Here is a 17,475-nt window from a genome sequence, read left to right as displayed (position 1 = left end):
TTTATTATCCAGGATCCAATCAAGAATTATATGTATTTGTCATTCTCTTTTGTTTCCTTTAATTGATTAGAGTTCCCCTTTCATGTGTGTCTGAGTGGTGGGGTGGTATTTGTGTATGATGTTTGGTGGGGGGTGCGTGTGTGTGATGTGTCTTTCGATCACACATTATTGAAGAGTTCAGGAAGTTTGTGGAATGTCCCACGGTCTAGACTTTTTTACTGACTGTTGCCTCATTACGAGATACAGGTTAAATTTTTTTCCAAGACTACTACATATGTGATGTTGTTTCTTTCCTAACACTTCCCTTCAGGAGGCACATAATGTCTACTTGTCTCTTTTCTGATATTAAGACTGATCAGGTGTTGTCTGCCTGATCCAATCATTATCAAGTTCCATAATTATTAAGCTCTGAAATTCAGTACATGTACATTTATAGAGCATGAGGCTGTGCATACATAAATGAATTTCTTAATATGCTCAAGGAAATATCTCATCGTATTTGGACCCCCAAAATATGATGACCGTTGCAGTCAGATGATATAGCAGTAGCAAAGCATCCATCCCTTTCCATGTAGCAGGAGGGGGAGAAGAAGGAAGTTTCCATGTGCAGGCAGTATGTGACCGCATGGGCAAATGGGAATTTGTATGGTCCCTGTAGCCAGAGGTGAAGTATTCAACCCTTTTATTCTTTCTCCAATCCTCAATGACCTCCCATTTGGACCCATGGTTTATTTATAGAGAGCACACACTCTGTAACTGTCAGTTGGTTTTTTGGGGAAAACCCTTAGATAGTACAAGGGGTTGTGACCCTCCAAAGGACCACAAGTACATAAACAGATACAAAGTATTTATGTGGTATTAAAATTTCATGGCGATGGTACAAGGAAGAGATGACTAGGAAGAAAATGTCTTAAATGGTATAATTGGGAAATACTGATCTAGAGTCATTTCCTGCTTCATAAGCTGTTCATTTGTTCTTCCCTGGGTACTTTTTCATTTCTAAAGGCACAGAGTCTCAGAGCTAGGTTAAGTGGAAAAAACAAGATTCCTTTTTTCTTTTTTATTTGTTTATTTATTATTATTATTTTTTGAGATGGAGTCTTACTCTGTCCCCCAGGCTGGAGTGCAGTGGCACAATCTCGGCTCACTGCAACCTTGATCTCCCTCATTTAAGTGATTCTTCTGCCTCGCCTCCAGAGCAGCCGGGACTACAGGCGTGCACCACCACGCCTGGCTAATTTTTGCATTTTTTAGTAGAGATGGGGTTTCACTATATTGGCCAGGCTGGTCTCAAACTCCTCACCTCGTGATCCACCCACCTCGGCCTTCCAAAGTGTTAGGGTTACAGGCATGAGCCACCTCACCCAGCCGAGAGATTTCTTAATCCGCTTCTTTTATCTCTCAAACCATGCCACTAACATCCCCAGTGAAAAAAAATCTATTCTCCTCTCACAGATCTTCAGGCATGGAAATTCTACAGCATTGTTTGGTATAACCAATCAACTGAACACTCCACATCTTGAGTTCCATTCAACTCAAGCTGAAATATTATCTTTGAGTTTCAGTATATCTTTTCTAGTGTCCCACTTTTAGAAAGGTCCAAAGATAATATATAATAGGATAAGTGAAAATGTAATGAACCAGAGCTTTATTTGCATATCTATCAAGTATCTGAAGGCTGTTTCCAATGTGCGTCAGCCTCCTTTTCCTTCCAGTTCTCTCAGGATGGTGTCCTCTGCAATCTTGTTCTCTATTGTTGACCATTGAGGTAGCTCAGTGTGAAACCTTCCCAAAGCTCTCCACATCGCTCTATCTTATGGATGTGACCAGCAGTGAACATGAAGAGAACTTATTTCATGCCTTCTCCAAACTGCCTTGTATCTTTGCTAAGTCCTGACCTGCTTTGTATACGTTTTGGGTTTTCTATTTTAATCACCATGAAAAATTCTTTACCACATTCAATCATTTTGGTTTATCTTCCTGACTTCTTGCCTTTCACATCCCTGTTAAAGATTACACTGTTGTTAGTTTGTTTGTTTAAGCCATCCCTTTAATTGGCAAAACATTAAGGGACTTCAAAAGAATTACTCTTATCTTTTTATGCTGATTTATGCCAAGCCATCATTCTGCTCATTGATGGAAGCACATTGCTTCTTATAGTCTCTAAAACTTGTGTCCTTTCCATACCCCATGAGTGTCACACCATAAGAAAAACAAGAACCCTGTAGGAAAAGGATGGCCATCATCTTTGAAGAAATATGTACCAAGGCACAATCACTAAAAGGCATTGGAGGCATCATTTCGTTAACACTGTCATTCTTGATCTGATCATTTTGGACCTTGAAGAAATCGGTGATTCTCTCCTAGAATTAGAGAAACAAAATGTGTTTGGAAATAGTGATTGTTTTCCTGCTTTAAGAAGTATATTAACAAAAAGCTTTTATAACAGGCTGTTTTCCTCTGGGCAGGTATTAATTCTAAGAATTTTTTCAATGACTACATAAGATTTTCTGTAACTTATGAATGAAGAGTCCGTTTCTAATCAAATAATTAAGCTGTTTTACTAGCTTCTAGTGATCTGATTTCAGAGTTTTCCTGTACCTTTTTTACATACATCAGAAAAAGAAATGTTTACTATATTTTTAGTTCCATTTATGATTGTATTAAGGGTTTGGCTATAAGGAAAACTAACAAATCAATTAGAAAAGCAACATAAAACTAAAGGATATTTATGAAATCAGATATATGTGAGCTTGGGGATTCAAATGTCGCAAATAAAAGGCAAAAAAAAAAAACCCATTATCTAGTGTTTCTTTTTTTAATGCTTGATTTATTTCTTTTAATAAATATGTTGCCTTGCAATGGTTCTGTAACAGGTAAATAAAAGGAAAACTGTTAATTCTACAAAAACTAATTCAAAGTTAATGTGAAAACACACAGGTGGCTGGCAAGATGGCCAAATAGGAACAGCTCCGGTCTGCAGCTCCCAGCAAGATAATCGCAGAAGGCAGGTGATTTCTGCATTTCCAACTGAGGTATCCCGCTCATCTCAGGGACTGGTTAAACAGTGGGTGCAGCTCACAAAGGATGAGCCAAAGCAGGGCGAGGCGTTGCCTTACCTGGGAAGCGCAAAGGGTGGGGGAACTCCCTCCCCTAACCAAGGGAAGCCATGAGAGACCATGCTGTGAGGAATGGTGCATTCCAGCCCACATACTACGCTTTTCCAGCGGTTTTCGCAATCCACAGACCAGGAGGTTCCCTCAGGTGCCTATGCCACCAGGGCCCTGGGTTTCAAGCACAAAACTGATTAGGCATTTTGGCAGACACCAAGCTAGCTGCATTTTTTTTTCATACCCCAGTGGTGCTTGGAATGCTAGTGAGATAGAACTCCCCTGGAAAGGTGACTGAATCCATGGAGCCAGGTTGTCTAGCTCAGTGGATCCTACCCCATGGAGCCCAGCAAGCTAAGATCCACTGGCCTGAAATTCTCACTGCCAGCACAGCAATCTGAAGTCAAACAGGGATGCTTGAACTTGGGGGCAGAGGCATCCGCCACTACTGAGGCTTGAGTAGGTAGTGTTCCCCTAACAGTGGAAACAAAGCCTCCAGGAAGTTTGAACTGGGCGGAGCCCACCACAGCTCACCAAAGCCACTGTAGCCAGACTGCATCTCTAGATTCCTCCTCTCTGGGAGGGGCAGCTCTGAAAGAAAGGCAGCAGCTCCAGTGAGGGGATTATAGATCAAACTCCCATCTCCCTGGGACAGAGCACCTGGGGGACAGGGTGGCTGTGGGCGGAGCTGCAGCAGACTTAAACTTTCCTGCCTGCCAGCTCTGAAGAGAGCAGTGGATCTCCCAGCACAGTGCTCAAGCTCTGCTAAGGGACAGAGCTCTGCCTCTGCCGGTGGGTCCTGACCCCTGTGCCTCTTGACTGGGAGACACCTCCCAGCAGGGGTCAACAGATACCTCATACAGAAGAGCTCTGGCTGGCATCTGGTGGGTGCCCCTCTGGGACAAAGCTTCCAGAGGAAGGAACAGGCAGCAATCTTTGTTCTTCTGCAGCCTCCACTGGTGATACCCAGGCAAACAGGGTCTGGAGTGCACCTCCAGCAAACTCCAAAAGACTGCAGCAGAGGGGACTGACTATTAGAAGGAAAACCAACAAACAGAAAGGAATAGCATCAACATCAACAAAAAGGATGTCTACACATAAACCCCATCTGAAGGTCACCAGCATCAAAGACCAATGGTAGATAAATCCATGAAGATGAGGAAAAACAGGCACAAAAAGACCAAAAATTCCAGAAACAAGAATGCCTCCTTTTCATTAAAGGATCACAACTCCTCATCAGCAGGGGAACAAAACTGGACAGAACATGAGTTTGATGAATTGACTGAAGTAGGCTTCAGAAGGTGGGTAATAACCAACTCCTCTCAGCTAAAGGAGCATGTTTTAACCCAATGCAAGGAGGATAAGAACCTTAATAAAAGGTTAGAGGAATTGCTAGCTAGAATAACCAGTTTAGAGAAGAACATAAATGACCTGATGGAGCTGAAAAACACAGCACAAGAACTTTGTGAAGCATATACAAGTATCAATAGCTGAATCAATCAAGTGGAAGAAAGGATATCAGAGATTGAATATCAACTTAATGATATGAAGCATGAAGACAAGATTAGAGAAAAAATAATGAAAAGGAATGAACAAAGCCTCCAAGAAATATGTGACTATGTGAAAAGACCAAACCTACATTTTATTGGTGTACCTGAAAGTGATGGAGAGAATAAAACCAAGTTGGAAAACACTCTTGAGGATACTATCCAGGAGAACTTCCCCAACCTAGCAAGGCAGGCCAACACTGAAATTCAGGAAACACAGAAAAACATCACAAAGATACTCCTCAAGAAGAGCAACCCCAAGACACATAATCATCAGATTCACCAAGGTTGAAATGAAGGAAAAATTCTAAGGGCAGTCAGAGACAAAGGTCAGATTACTCACGATGGGAAGCTCCTCACACTAACTGTGGATTTCTCAGAAGAAATCCTACAAGCCAGAAGAGTGTGGGGACCAATACTCAACACTCTTAAAGAAAAGAATTTTCAACCCAGAATGTAATCTCCAGTCAAACTAAGCTTCATAAGCAAAGGAGAAACTGTATCAACTAACAGGCAAAATAACCAGTTAGCATCATAATAACAGGATCAAATTCACACATAACAATATTAACCTTAAGTGTAAATGGGCTAAATGCCACAATTAAAAGACACAGACTGGGAAATTGGATAAAGAGTCAAGACCCACAGGTGTGCTGTATTCAGGAGACCCACCTCAAATGCAGAGACAAACATAAACTCAAAATAAAGGGATGGAAGAATATTTACCAAGCAAATGGAAATAAAAGAAAAGCAGGATTTGCAATCCTAGTCTCTGATAAAACAGACTTTAAAGCAACAAAGATCAAAAAAGACAGAGAAGGGCATTACGTAACGGTAAACGGATCAATGCAACAAGAAAAGCTAACTATCCAAAATATATGTGCACTCAATACAGGAGCACCCAGATTGTAATGCAAGTTCTTAGAGAACTACAAAGAAAATTAGACTCCCACACAATAACAGTGGGAGACTTTAACACCTCACTGTCAATATTCGACAGATCAACAAGACAGAAAATTAACAAGGATGTTCAGGACTTGAGCCCAGCTCTGGACCAAGAGGACCCAATAGACATCTACGGAACTCTCCACCCCAAATCAACAGAATATACACTCTTCTCAGCACCATGTCATACTTACTCTAAAATTGACCAAATAATTGGAAGTAAAACACTCCTCAACAAATACAAAAGAACAGAAGTTATAACAAACAGTCTCTCAGACTACAGTGCATCAAATTAGAACTCAAGATTAAGGAACTCGTTCAAAACCACACAACTACATGGAATGGAACAACCTGTTCCTGAATGACTACTGGGTAAATAATGAAATTAAGGCAGAAATAAAGAAGTTACCTGAAGCCAATGAGAACAAAGACACAACATACAAGAATCTCTAGGACACAGCTAAATCAGTGTGTAGAGGAAAATTTATAGCACTAAATACCCACAGGAGAAAGTGGGAAAGATCTAAAATTGACACCTCAACATCAAAATTAAAAGAATTAAAGAAGCAAGAGCAAACAAATTCAAACGGTAACAGAAGACAAGAAATAACTAAGATCAGAGAAGAACTGAAGGAGATAAGACACACACACACATAAAGAAAACTTTAAAAAAAAAAAAAAAGCAATCCAGGAGCTGTTTTTTTGAAAAGGTTAACAAAATAGATAGACTGCTAGCCAGACTAATAAAGAAGAAAACAGAGAAAAATCAAATAGACACACAAAAAAATGATAAAGGGGATAGTACCACTGATCCCACAGAAATACAAACTACCATCAGAGAATACTACAAACACCTCTATGCAAATAAATTAGAAAATCTAGAAGAAACGAATAAATTCCTGGACACATACACCCTCCCAAGACTGAACCAAGAGGAAGTGGAAGCCCTGAATAGACCAATAGCAAGTCCTGAAATCGAGGCCACAATTAATAGCCTTCCAACCCAAAAAAATGCCCAGTACCAGACATATTCACAGCCAAATTCTACCAGAGGTACAATGAGGAGCTGGTACCATTCCTTCTGAAACTATTCCAAATAATAGAAAAAGAAGGACTCCTCCTTAACTCATTTTATGAGGCCAGTGTCATCCTGATACCAAAACCTGGCAGAGACGCAACAAAAACAGAAAATTTCAGGCCAATATCCCTGATGAACATCAATGCGAAAATCCTCGATAAACTACTGGCAAACCAAATCCTCCAGCACATCAATAAGCTTATCTGCCACAATCAAGTCAGCTTCATCCCTGGGATGTAAGGCTGGTTCAACATACACAAATCAATAAACATAATCCATCACATAAACAGAACCAAGAAAAACCACATGATTATCTCAATAGATGCAGAAAAGTCCTTCAATAAAATTCAACATCGCTTCATGCTAAAAACTCTCAATAAACTAAGTATTGATGGAATGTATCTCAAAATAATAAGAACTACTTATGACAAACCCACAACCAATATCATACTGAATGGGCAAAAGCTGGAAGCATTCCCTTTGAAATCTGGCACAAGATAAGGATGTTCTCTCTCACCACTCCTATTCAACATAGTATTAGAAGTTCTGGCCAGGGAAATCAGGCAAGGGAAAGAAACGGTATTTAAAAAGGAAGGGAGGAATTTTTAAAACCCCATCATCTCAGCTTAAAATCTCCTTAAACTGATAAGCAACTTCAATAAAGTCTCAAAATTAATGGGCAAAAATCACAAGCATTCCTATACACCAATAACAGACAAACAGCCACATCATGAGTGAACTCCCATTCACAATTGCTACAAAAAGAATAAAATACCTAGGAATAAAACTTACAAGGGATGTGAAGGACCTCTTCAAGGAGAACTACAAATCACTGCTCAAGGAAATAAGAGAGGACACAATCAAATGGAAAAAACATTCTATGCTCATGGATAGGAAGAATCAAAATCATGAAAATGGATATCCTGCTTAAAGTAATTTTTAGATTCAGTGCTATCCCCATCAAGCTACCATTGACTTTCTTCACAGAACTGGAAAAAACTACTTTAAATTTCATACAGAATCAAAAAAGAGCCTGCATAGCCAAGACAATCCCAAGCAAAAAGAACAAAGCTGGAAGCATCACACTACCTGACTTCAAACTATACTACAAGGCTACAGTAATCAAAACAGCATGGTACTGGAACCAAAACAGATGTATAGACCAATGGAACAGAACAAAGATCTCGGAAATAACACCCCACATTACAATCATCTGATCTTTGACCAACCTGACAAAAACAAGCAATGGGGAAAGGATTCCTTATTTAATAAATATTGTTGAGAAAATGGGCTAGCCATATGCAGCAATCTGAAACTGGACCCCTTTCTTACACCTAATAAAAAATTAACTCAAGATGGATTAAAGACTTAAAATGTAAGACTTAAAACCATAAAAACCCTAGAAGAAAACCTAGGCAATACCATTCAGGACATAGGCATGGGCAAAGTCTTATGACTGAAACACTAAAAGCAATGTCAACAAAAGCCAAAATTGACAAGTCAGATCTAATTAAACTAAAGGGCTTCTGCACAGCAAAAGAAACTATCACGAGAGTGAACAGGCAACCGAGAGAATGAGAGAAAATGTTTGCAATCTACCCATCTGACAAAGGGCTAATATCCAGAATCTACAAGGAGCTTAAACAAATATACAAGAAAAAAAAAAAACCATCAAAAAGTGGGCGAAGGATATGAAGAGACACTTCTCAAAAGAAAACATTTATGTGGCCAATAAACATATGAAAAAAAGAATCATCATCACTGGTCATTTGGAGAAATCCAAATCAAAACCACAATGAGATACCATCTCAGGCCAGTTAGAATGGTGATCATTAAAAAGTGAAGAAACAGCCCAGGTGCAGTGTCTCACATCTGTAATCCCAGCACTTTGGGAGGCCAGGGCAGGCGGTTCATGAGGTCAGGAGATCGAGACCATCCTGGCCAACATGGTAAAACCCCATCTCTACTAAAAATACAAAAATTAGCTGGATGTGGAGAGGACATGGAGAGCTAGGAGCATTTACACTGTTGGTGAAAGTGTAAATTAGTTCAACCACTGTGGAAGACAGTGTGGTGATTCCTCAAGAATCTAAAACCAGAAATACCATTTGACCCAGCAATCCCATTACTGGGTATATAGCCAAAGGATTATAAGTCATTCTACTATAAAGACACATGCACATGCATGTTAATTGCAGCACTGTTTACAATAGCAAAGACTTGAAACCCACCCAAATGCCCATTAATGATAGACTGGATAAAGAAAATGTGGCACATATACACCATGGAATACTATGCAGCAATAAAAAAGGATAAGTTCATGTCCTTTGCAGGGACATAGATGAAGCCGGAAACCATTATTCTCAGCAAACACAGGAATAGAAGACCAAACACCGCATATTCTCACTCATAAGTGGGAGTTGAACAACGAGAACACATGGACGCACATCAGAGCCTGTTGAGGGGTGGGGGGATAGGGGACGAATAGCATTAGGAGAAATACCTAATGTAGCTGACAGGTTAATGGGTGCAGCAAATCACCATGGCACATGTATACCTATGTAACAAACCTGCGTGTTCTGCACATGTATCCCTGAACTTAAAGTATAATAATAAATAAATAAAAATGGGCAAAGAGAAAAGAAAATACACATGCACACATTCACATTTTAGCAGAAATTCCTTTATCCTATTACAGAATTTTCCAGGAAATCATCAGGCTTAGAGTTTAGCTTCTCAACAGATTAATGTTGTACATACTTTTTCCCTGCAGTAGGATTCAATATTAAGTTTGATGATTACCTGGCATATAAAGATAATAAAACTGGATCATAGGAAAACCTCATTTATCAGAGTAGATAAACATGAGTTTTACTCTCTGGTTTGCCAATACCGTGTATGTATCACATTGGGTAGTTTATCAAATTGTCCCACGCCTCAAATTTTAGAACTGCAAACTGGCCTTATCAATTTATTTCTGTATAACTTATGATGATTTTGGGAGAAAAAGATAACATATTTGAGGCAATAGATGTCTATATAAATCTGTATTTAATTCATCTAAATTAACGGTATATTTACAGTTACTCTATAATACAGTTGATTCTAATAACAACCACTATAGCTAATAGCAATAATAGGATATGGAATCTGATAAAAGCTTTTTTGTCAGCTAAAATGACACAAGGTGATTTATAGACGAAGGGCAGTGGGGAATGAGGCTTCTATAAATCACGCATATAAGGAGTTCCCTGATTCTCAGTTTCACTGTGTGAAACGTACACCGAAATGTGACACAGAAGTGGACTAGGAACGGAATTTGGCCCACAGGCATGTTTTATTGGACCTACGCAGTTTCGTCCCAAGTAGACTTTTTTTTTTTTTTTTTTTTTTTAAGGTAGCTACCATTTATTTATGCTTGGGAAATTTGACACATAAAAATCAGGAATCTCAGCTTTTCTTACAAAATCAGGATTGGCAAAACCAAGCTTTTGTTACCCTGTGGCTGGAACTGGCTGAGAAGTGGCTGACCCACTTAGACGGGACATAGCTTGGCTCTCCTCACCGGTCCCCACTGCCTTCCAGAAACACGGCTGAACATCAGCTACCATTTATCTTCTTCCACTGAGATGCTTCACTCATACACATTTTTTTGCCTCTTCCCTGGAGGCTTTTCAGGTTGTAGCCCCTGTTACAGCATTTCTAGATGGGCCACCGAGGAAGCCACTCTATCAATTTTCAAATTTACCCACACACACATTGAATATCTGCCATATTCTTTTATTTTTTTCTAGTAACCAACATTGTGTTAATGATGATAAATGAAAAATAGTCTTAGGAGACAATAAATTTAAACCAGATGTTTTCAACTCCCTACCCAACAACAAAAATTTCTATTTTCATAAGAAGCTTACTTCCTCTATAGAAATTAAGATCATAATTAAATCCAGCCAATCTTTTAATTATACTAAATACATAAGCTTCAACTCTGCTTCCAAGTAAACTTATTTGATAAAAAATAATAAATGTCATTGAAAAGCAATGGTAACATTATCACAATTATTTATTTTATCTGGTTTTACTTCTCTTTCATTGTGTAATAGATTTTAGCAAAGCATGTTATTTTAACTAAAACTTCTCATTGTTTTAATGCAATCCTCATCATCTAATAGTTTTCATGAAGATGAAAACCAAGCAAAAATCCCCGATTTGACAGATTAAAAACTAAATGCGAAAGTCCAATTCAATCTAATTAAACACTGATTTTGTTTGCTGCTCTATTACTGCATACTGAATTAAGTTGAATATATACTCCAGAGGAAGTCATAGAATTAAGATTTGATTTTGTATTATCAAGTCAGCAAAGAATAAAAGTTTAAGCATTTTCAAGAAATATATAAAACATGGAGGAAGACAGATATCAACAATCCTGTTTATTAACTCACAAACAATATTATGGGTATTTTCCATGACTGTGTATATGTATGTCTCTACAACGTATATATTTGGTATTGCTGAAAACTACATGTCCACTGATATTCGTAGAGGCAGCAGCATTTAGGAAATTCCTAAACTGTGACTTGTCTATTTGTCTAGAGGCGAATTATCTCACTTACGGCTGTCTGAGTCGGAAGCATTATCACATTAAGATACAACAGGGATGTTAGGCCCACATGAGTCTTGTGAAGTCAAAACCTTGGTAAAGATGCTTAGTTTTAGTCAAGATGAAGTTTAGCAAGAAAAGTTCATGCTGGCTGGAAAATGAGGAATGAGCTACTCACCCGTGTGTGGATGAGTGTCTTTTCCATTCACAACCCATTTCACTCACAGGAGTGTACTATACTACCCTTTTACTCACACTAAAAGCCTGGGTTTCACTGCTCTTCCCCTTTCCCTCCAGCCCTCTGGCCTCCTGGCTGGCCTTGAACATGCTGGGCATGTGCGGTGGCTGCTTCCTGCCTTTGGATGCTGTCCTCCCAGATAGCCCCATGTCCAGCTCTGTCTCTTTTTCAAGAGAAGCATGACATGTTTTCAGTAAGGCCCCTATGATCACACCTGCCCCCAGAACTCACGGTCCCTCTTTCTTTGCTCTACTTTTCTTTTTCCAATGACACTTACAGATTTTATTTCTTCATTAGGTTTATAATTTACTGTCTGTCACCCCCAACTAGAAAATAAACCCCATGAGATCAGGAATCTGTCCATCTTGTTTATCGCTGTATCCCAGGCATGTAAAATATAGGGTCTGGCTCATAGTAGATGATCAATAAATAATTGGCGGATGAATGAATAAACATGGCAGATGGGTGCCTAATTAAGGTCTACTACCAGGGAAATACTAATTTGAAGCAATATATAAGAATAATATTAATTCGATGATATTAACTCCCAAAGCTTTCATATCAACTAAATGCTATTGAGTGCTTACTATACACTAAGCACATACTAAGTGTTTTACATGAATAATCTCATGTAATATTCATGGCAACCCCATGAGGTTTTTTGTCTATATTTACCCCCATCTTGCAGTCCAGGTTACTAAGTAATTTGTCCAAAGTCATAAGCAAGAAAGTGACGGAGCAAGATTTAATGCCAGGCAAGTGTGCTCCAGAGGCCACGCTCTTCACTGTGGAAGCAGACGCCTTCACCCTTTTGGCACTGGGCACTTTTTCAGATTGTCTCCATCTCTATATACTAAAGCCCCATGTGGCTTAGTAATCTTTTCTGGCCATTTATTACTGTAGTTTCATTAGTGCTTCTAATGATCAGTCCAGCTGAGATCATCATGTATTTCTTTTCCAAAGCTGTACGTTCAGGATAAAGAGGGTACGCTGAGTCAGAGATTAGGTGAGGCAAAGGATCTCACAGGAGGACACTGAAAAGATCAGAATGGCCAGTCCACACAGTGTTGACTGACAGAAAGTTAAATTGGCAAGAGACAGGAAGACATTCTGAAGTCTGAAGGAATTATTCAGGGTGGGAGCAGGGTGTTCCTATGATCACTTGAAAGGGGACATAGGAAATTTCTAGGTCTAGCTCCCTGCTGTGAAATAGAAATGAAGCATGCATTTCACTCACAGGAGTATAAGCAGACTTTTAAGAATTGATAAACAGAAATACTCAAAGCAGAAGATATTATCTCCTAGTTTAATTTCTAGTTAATAGTTGCAAAACTATCACAGTTAATTTTTGCTAATTTTTCTTCTCTGCTAAAGAAATTAACTAGCATTCATTATTCAGCCGTAATGTAAAAAATCCGAGCACATGAATAATTAGAAATATGCAACTGAAAAGCTAGAGCAATGTGTGGTTATAACACTCATTAATGCCTGTATTCCATTAACTTAATTTAGAAATCAGTAGGGGTTATGTTACATGTTAAAAACAGCGTCTATTCTATTAACCTGACTTGTGCAGCTTCCTTTGAGGTCACTGGAAGTTATGTAGGCCATAAATGTTTTCTGGTTCCTGTTTCCATCAGGACATCTTTAATATGTTAGGATGTAATTCAGGCCTATGTTTTAAAGCTTGATGAAATATGCCGTGATGAAATGAATGTCTTTTACCTTCCCATTCCTAGGGCTTTATCTGCAAACAATTCAACTACAGAATACAGAAGGAAGCAGTTCAGTAAGAGATGAGCCCGTGGTGAGTGAATTTTTTTACTACTTAATCGTTAGATTCAGTCATGTCTTAACCACAGAAGTTAAAGAAAATTTATGCAAAAAGAAAGCTCATTTCATACTTCCAGGAATAATTTGTAGCTCAAACCTTAGCAGGAGCTTCCTGAGGTTGTGCAGATAGCATCAGGTGCAGTTTTGGTAGTAAATACCGGCAGGGCATTATCTGGACAATGAAATCAGCAAAACCTTGTGAATGTATGGGTCTGAAATAAAAAAAAAAAAAAAAAGTCAAGTCCAGAAAGCCACTAACAGCCATAAAATGGTTAATATATATCATCCGCATTCAGAAGAAAGAACGTGCTGCCTTTGGCCTCAGGAGATTTAATTGGAATTTCAATTCTCTCTTCTAAGTGACTGGAAAATGACTATTGTATGACTTGGATAGAGAAACATAACAGGAAGGTACTTGAGTCCCTCCACCACTGCAAAAAGAAAGAGATGATAGGCAAGCGATTTTTAAGTGAACGTCCTTTGCGGCTGGTAGATTCCTGAGTTACTGTGTTAGAAAGGACTAGGAGCAGAGCAGGTGGGTAGGCAAAGTGCTTTTTGAGGAACTAAGGAAGATATTCTAAGGGAAAGTGATACCTGGAATTTATTTACTGAGGGTCCGCTTTGTGCCAAGCACTGTGCTTTGTACTTGACGTATAGTCCCTCGTCCCATTTTTGTAGTTGTCCACCGAGGGAAGCATTAGTGACAGCAAATGTTCTGTAGTCTGTGCAGATACAGAGACTGCACGCTGATTGCATGCTGGGGGCAGTGGTGAGCTCTCGCAGGGACAATCCTTGCTCTCATATAGAGGTAGGTATTGTGCCAAGCGTTTTACTTGGATCATCTGAATTAATCCTCACCATAAGATTATGAGGCAGGTAAAATGGTTATCATTCTCATTTTGCAGGTCAGATCATGCAGCCGGTTAGTGGTGGGGCTGGGATTGGAACCCAGGCAGTCTGTCTCCAGAGCTCCTGCTCTTAATCACGATGTTACATCGCCCCCACCCCCTGCCCCAATACATACACACAAACACACTTTATTAAAATATATATATATTCCTAATTTTAGATTGTTCACTTGCGAAATTGGTTAACAAGGCTTCTTTCATCATAAGCATCATAAAATTAGCTACCCATCCCCGGCCCCTGCTCAAAAGCTTGAAGGACCTGGAGAAGTAATGACGAAGTCACACAGGATGAAATAAATGCCTCCTTCACAGTACAGAAAGGGCGGGTCTCATGAAAAAAAAAGTCATTATAAGTTCAGGTTATCAAGGGAGAGGAATATGTGGGCTTATTGCCCCTGCTATAGATGTTGCTGACCTGGTCTTGCCTGCAGAAGAAAAGGGAAGAAAGACTGATAAGGGAAGCTTAACCTTCATGAGCTTGGTAAGAACAGTCAGGAGTCCGGGGTGCTCTCATCCCTTGATCCCAGTCAGAGGGATCACATCATCCCACTTCCCACAAACAGTTTCATTTCTGACCAGACCACTGTCTTCCAGGGAAGACTAGTATATCCTCAGGGGAGGAAATAAATACTGTCTCCTCATTTTTGGCCAGTGGAAATATGCAAGACTGGGAGGCATGTGGGGAGATTCAATCTAATTCAGTAAATATTTGCATCCCTACTATGGCTGGGCATTCTTAGGCAATATGGTGTTATCAGGCTCTTAACCAATGTAGTAGGCTCTCAGTCATAGGCTCTCAGCTCTCACTCCATACAGTCATTAATCTGCAAATGCTATCATTGCACTTCACAATTTCCATGGCCAAATACATTTGGAAAATATTGGGTAAAACATTTTAAAAGGGTTTTTTGCTACAGCCCTCTAGGAGCCTTCAGGCTAACGTGCACCATGACTGTCTAAAAGAGGAATGTAACGTGATGTTTCATGCAAAGGCAGCTGATGATGGGAGTTTTTTAGAAATCATTTGTGGCATTGCAGTTCGATGTAAGATATTTAGGCATAGGTCTTTATTAGGTCTTAGTCAAAACATACATGATGGATCTTATCTTACCCTCAGGAATAGAAGGGCCCCAAAAGTGACTCTTGGCTTATAGGGATATCTGTTTACAAACTGCTCAAATACTAACCATTGTAATGATGTGAGTTTTTCTCAGGATGTGTTGAGAAGGCTGGCTACCTGTCTGAAAATCACAGAGGTGCTGGTTAAAGAGGCAGGTTGCTGGGCCTCATGCAAGAACTACTAAATCAGAATTTCTGGGAGAGGGACCAAGGAACTTGAATTTAATCGAGCACATAGAATAATTGTTATGTACCCTTAACTGAGAACTACTACTCGAGGCCTTATCTTCATCTACTTCTGAGCGCCACTTCATTAGTTTTCTATTGTTTTGTAACAAATTACAACAAATTTAGCAGCTTAAAACCTGTAGGTTAGGAATCTGGGCAAGACTTATCTGTGTCCTGTGTTTCAGGATTTCTCACAAAGGCTACAAGGAAGGTATCATCTAGGGCTAAGTCTTAACTGATAGCTTGATAGAAAGAATCCACTTCTAAGCTCGTGAGATTGCTGTCAGGATTTGGTTCCTTGAGAGCTACTGGGTGGAGGACTCAGTGCCTCATTACCTCCTGGCAAGAGGCCACTTTCAGTGTCTTGCCATATGGATATTTCCAAATGGCAGCTTGCTTCATCAAAGCCAGGAAAGGAGACAGCCTTCTAGCAAGATGGAAGTTCTAATCTTACGTAATGTAATCATGAAAGCGGCATTCCATTACCCTTGCCATACGGGTTAGAAGCAAGTCACAGGTCCTGTTCATATTTGGAGAGGGATTTATACAAACGCATATACCATGAGGAGAGGAGTATTGGGAACTCTCAGAGTCTGTTTGTTTTAGAGTCAGTAAATGATTTCGGGGCTTTACATTATTAAAATGCATCTCCAGATAAGGGGTCCTAAGACAAGAGAAATATTTGCACTGCTTTCCATTATTCTAGTCACAAGCTGGGGTTCAACATTCTACCTCAGCACAGAAAACAAAAGTTGGGAACAGCTTCTAGAGTACACAAAAGGGAAGTCTCCAGAATGACCGTCCAGGGATAAGAGTACCGAGCCCAGAATAGGGCCTTGTCCTAGTTTTAAACAGTGTACCGAGGGCAAAAAGAAAGTGTGCACTGTTCTCAAAAGTGAGATAAGAAAGCTTCCTTCAGGCACTGGTGACTTTAAGAGAAGACAAGGTCTTTGAAGGAGTCCTCAGAGTCTCCCTAGTGGAGGTTAGAGGCGGTTGGGAAGCAGTGGTGTGCGAAAACTACCTTGTACTCCCGAGAGCTGATTCATACATTAGCAAGAATTCTGTAAGCCAGATGTTAAACACAGCCATTATTAAAAATTAAATTACATAAATATACAATTAAGTATATCTTAAAATACAGGTAATAAATACTCAAAAGTCGGCATTTCCTAATTATTTTACAAATATGCTCAAGCTTATTTACATCCATTATGTAGATATGATAGAAATGTTATATAATGCTGTGTTACTGCTCATTTTTTTCCAATTCCGGATTCAGTGACATTATGTTGGTAGCCCAGAATCAGATATGGTGGAGATATTTACAACATGAAAATTGGTAAATGCTACAGATCAAAACGTTTTCTTTCTGTTTATTTTGAGTGGACATTATTCAGCCATAATGTAAAATATCTGAGCACATGAATAGTTAGAAACATACAACTGAAAGGCTAGAGCAATGTGTGGCTGTAAGATTTATTAATGCCTATATTCCATTAACCGAATTTAGATATCAGTAGGGATTACATTACATGTTCATATAATGTAACCCAGAATCAGTTACGGTGGAAATATTCCCAGCATGAAAATTGGTAAATGCTACAGATCAAAACTTTTCTTTTTTTTCTGTTGTTTTTTTCTTTAAGTGGACAGCCAAACACTCATTAACACACCCTTTTTTATGTTATGCTGGCTTCTTTTTAAAATTAAAAAACGCTTTTAATTGATGTTGTAGTATTTGCGTGGTACAATATGATGTTTCGATGATAATATGTATACATTGTAGAATGGCTAAATCAAGCTAATTAACATGTATATTGCATCACATAGCACTTCTCTGTGGTGAGAACACTTAAAAATCTCAGT

The 17,475-nt window shown here is 39.2% G+C and overlaps 1 protein-coding gene across 3 annotated transcripts in view; it reads left to right on the top strand.

Annotated features, from left to right (window-relative positions):
- Positions 1 to 17,475, top strand: part of MOB3B (MOB kinase activator 3B) — a 233,722-nt gene that overhangs the window by 210,248 nt on the left and 5,999 nt on the right. For all 3 annotated transcript variants that reach the window (XR_012516608.1, XR_012516609.1, XM_074394953.1), the window contains exon 4: positions 13,261 to 13,328. Coding sequence is in view for 1 of the 3 variants with exons in the window: in XM_074394953.1 (XP_074251054.1) it covers positions 13,261 to 13,314 (54 nt within the window). In the remaining 2 variants the exon portion in view is untranslated. The remainder of the gene's footprint in view (positions 1 to 13,260; positions 13,329 to 17,475) is intronic.

Source organism: Saimiri boliviensis, chromosome 2 (genome assembly GCF_048565385.1).
Source record: "Saimiri boliviensis isolate mSaiBol1 chromosome 2, mSaiBol1.pri, whole genome shotgun sequence".
Classification (NCBI taxonomy): domain Eukaryota; kingdom Metazoa; phylum Chordata; class Mammalia; order Primates; family Cebidae; genus Saimiri; species Saimiri boliviensis.
This window is presented reverse-complemented; position numbering and strand designations above follow the sequence as displayed.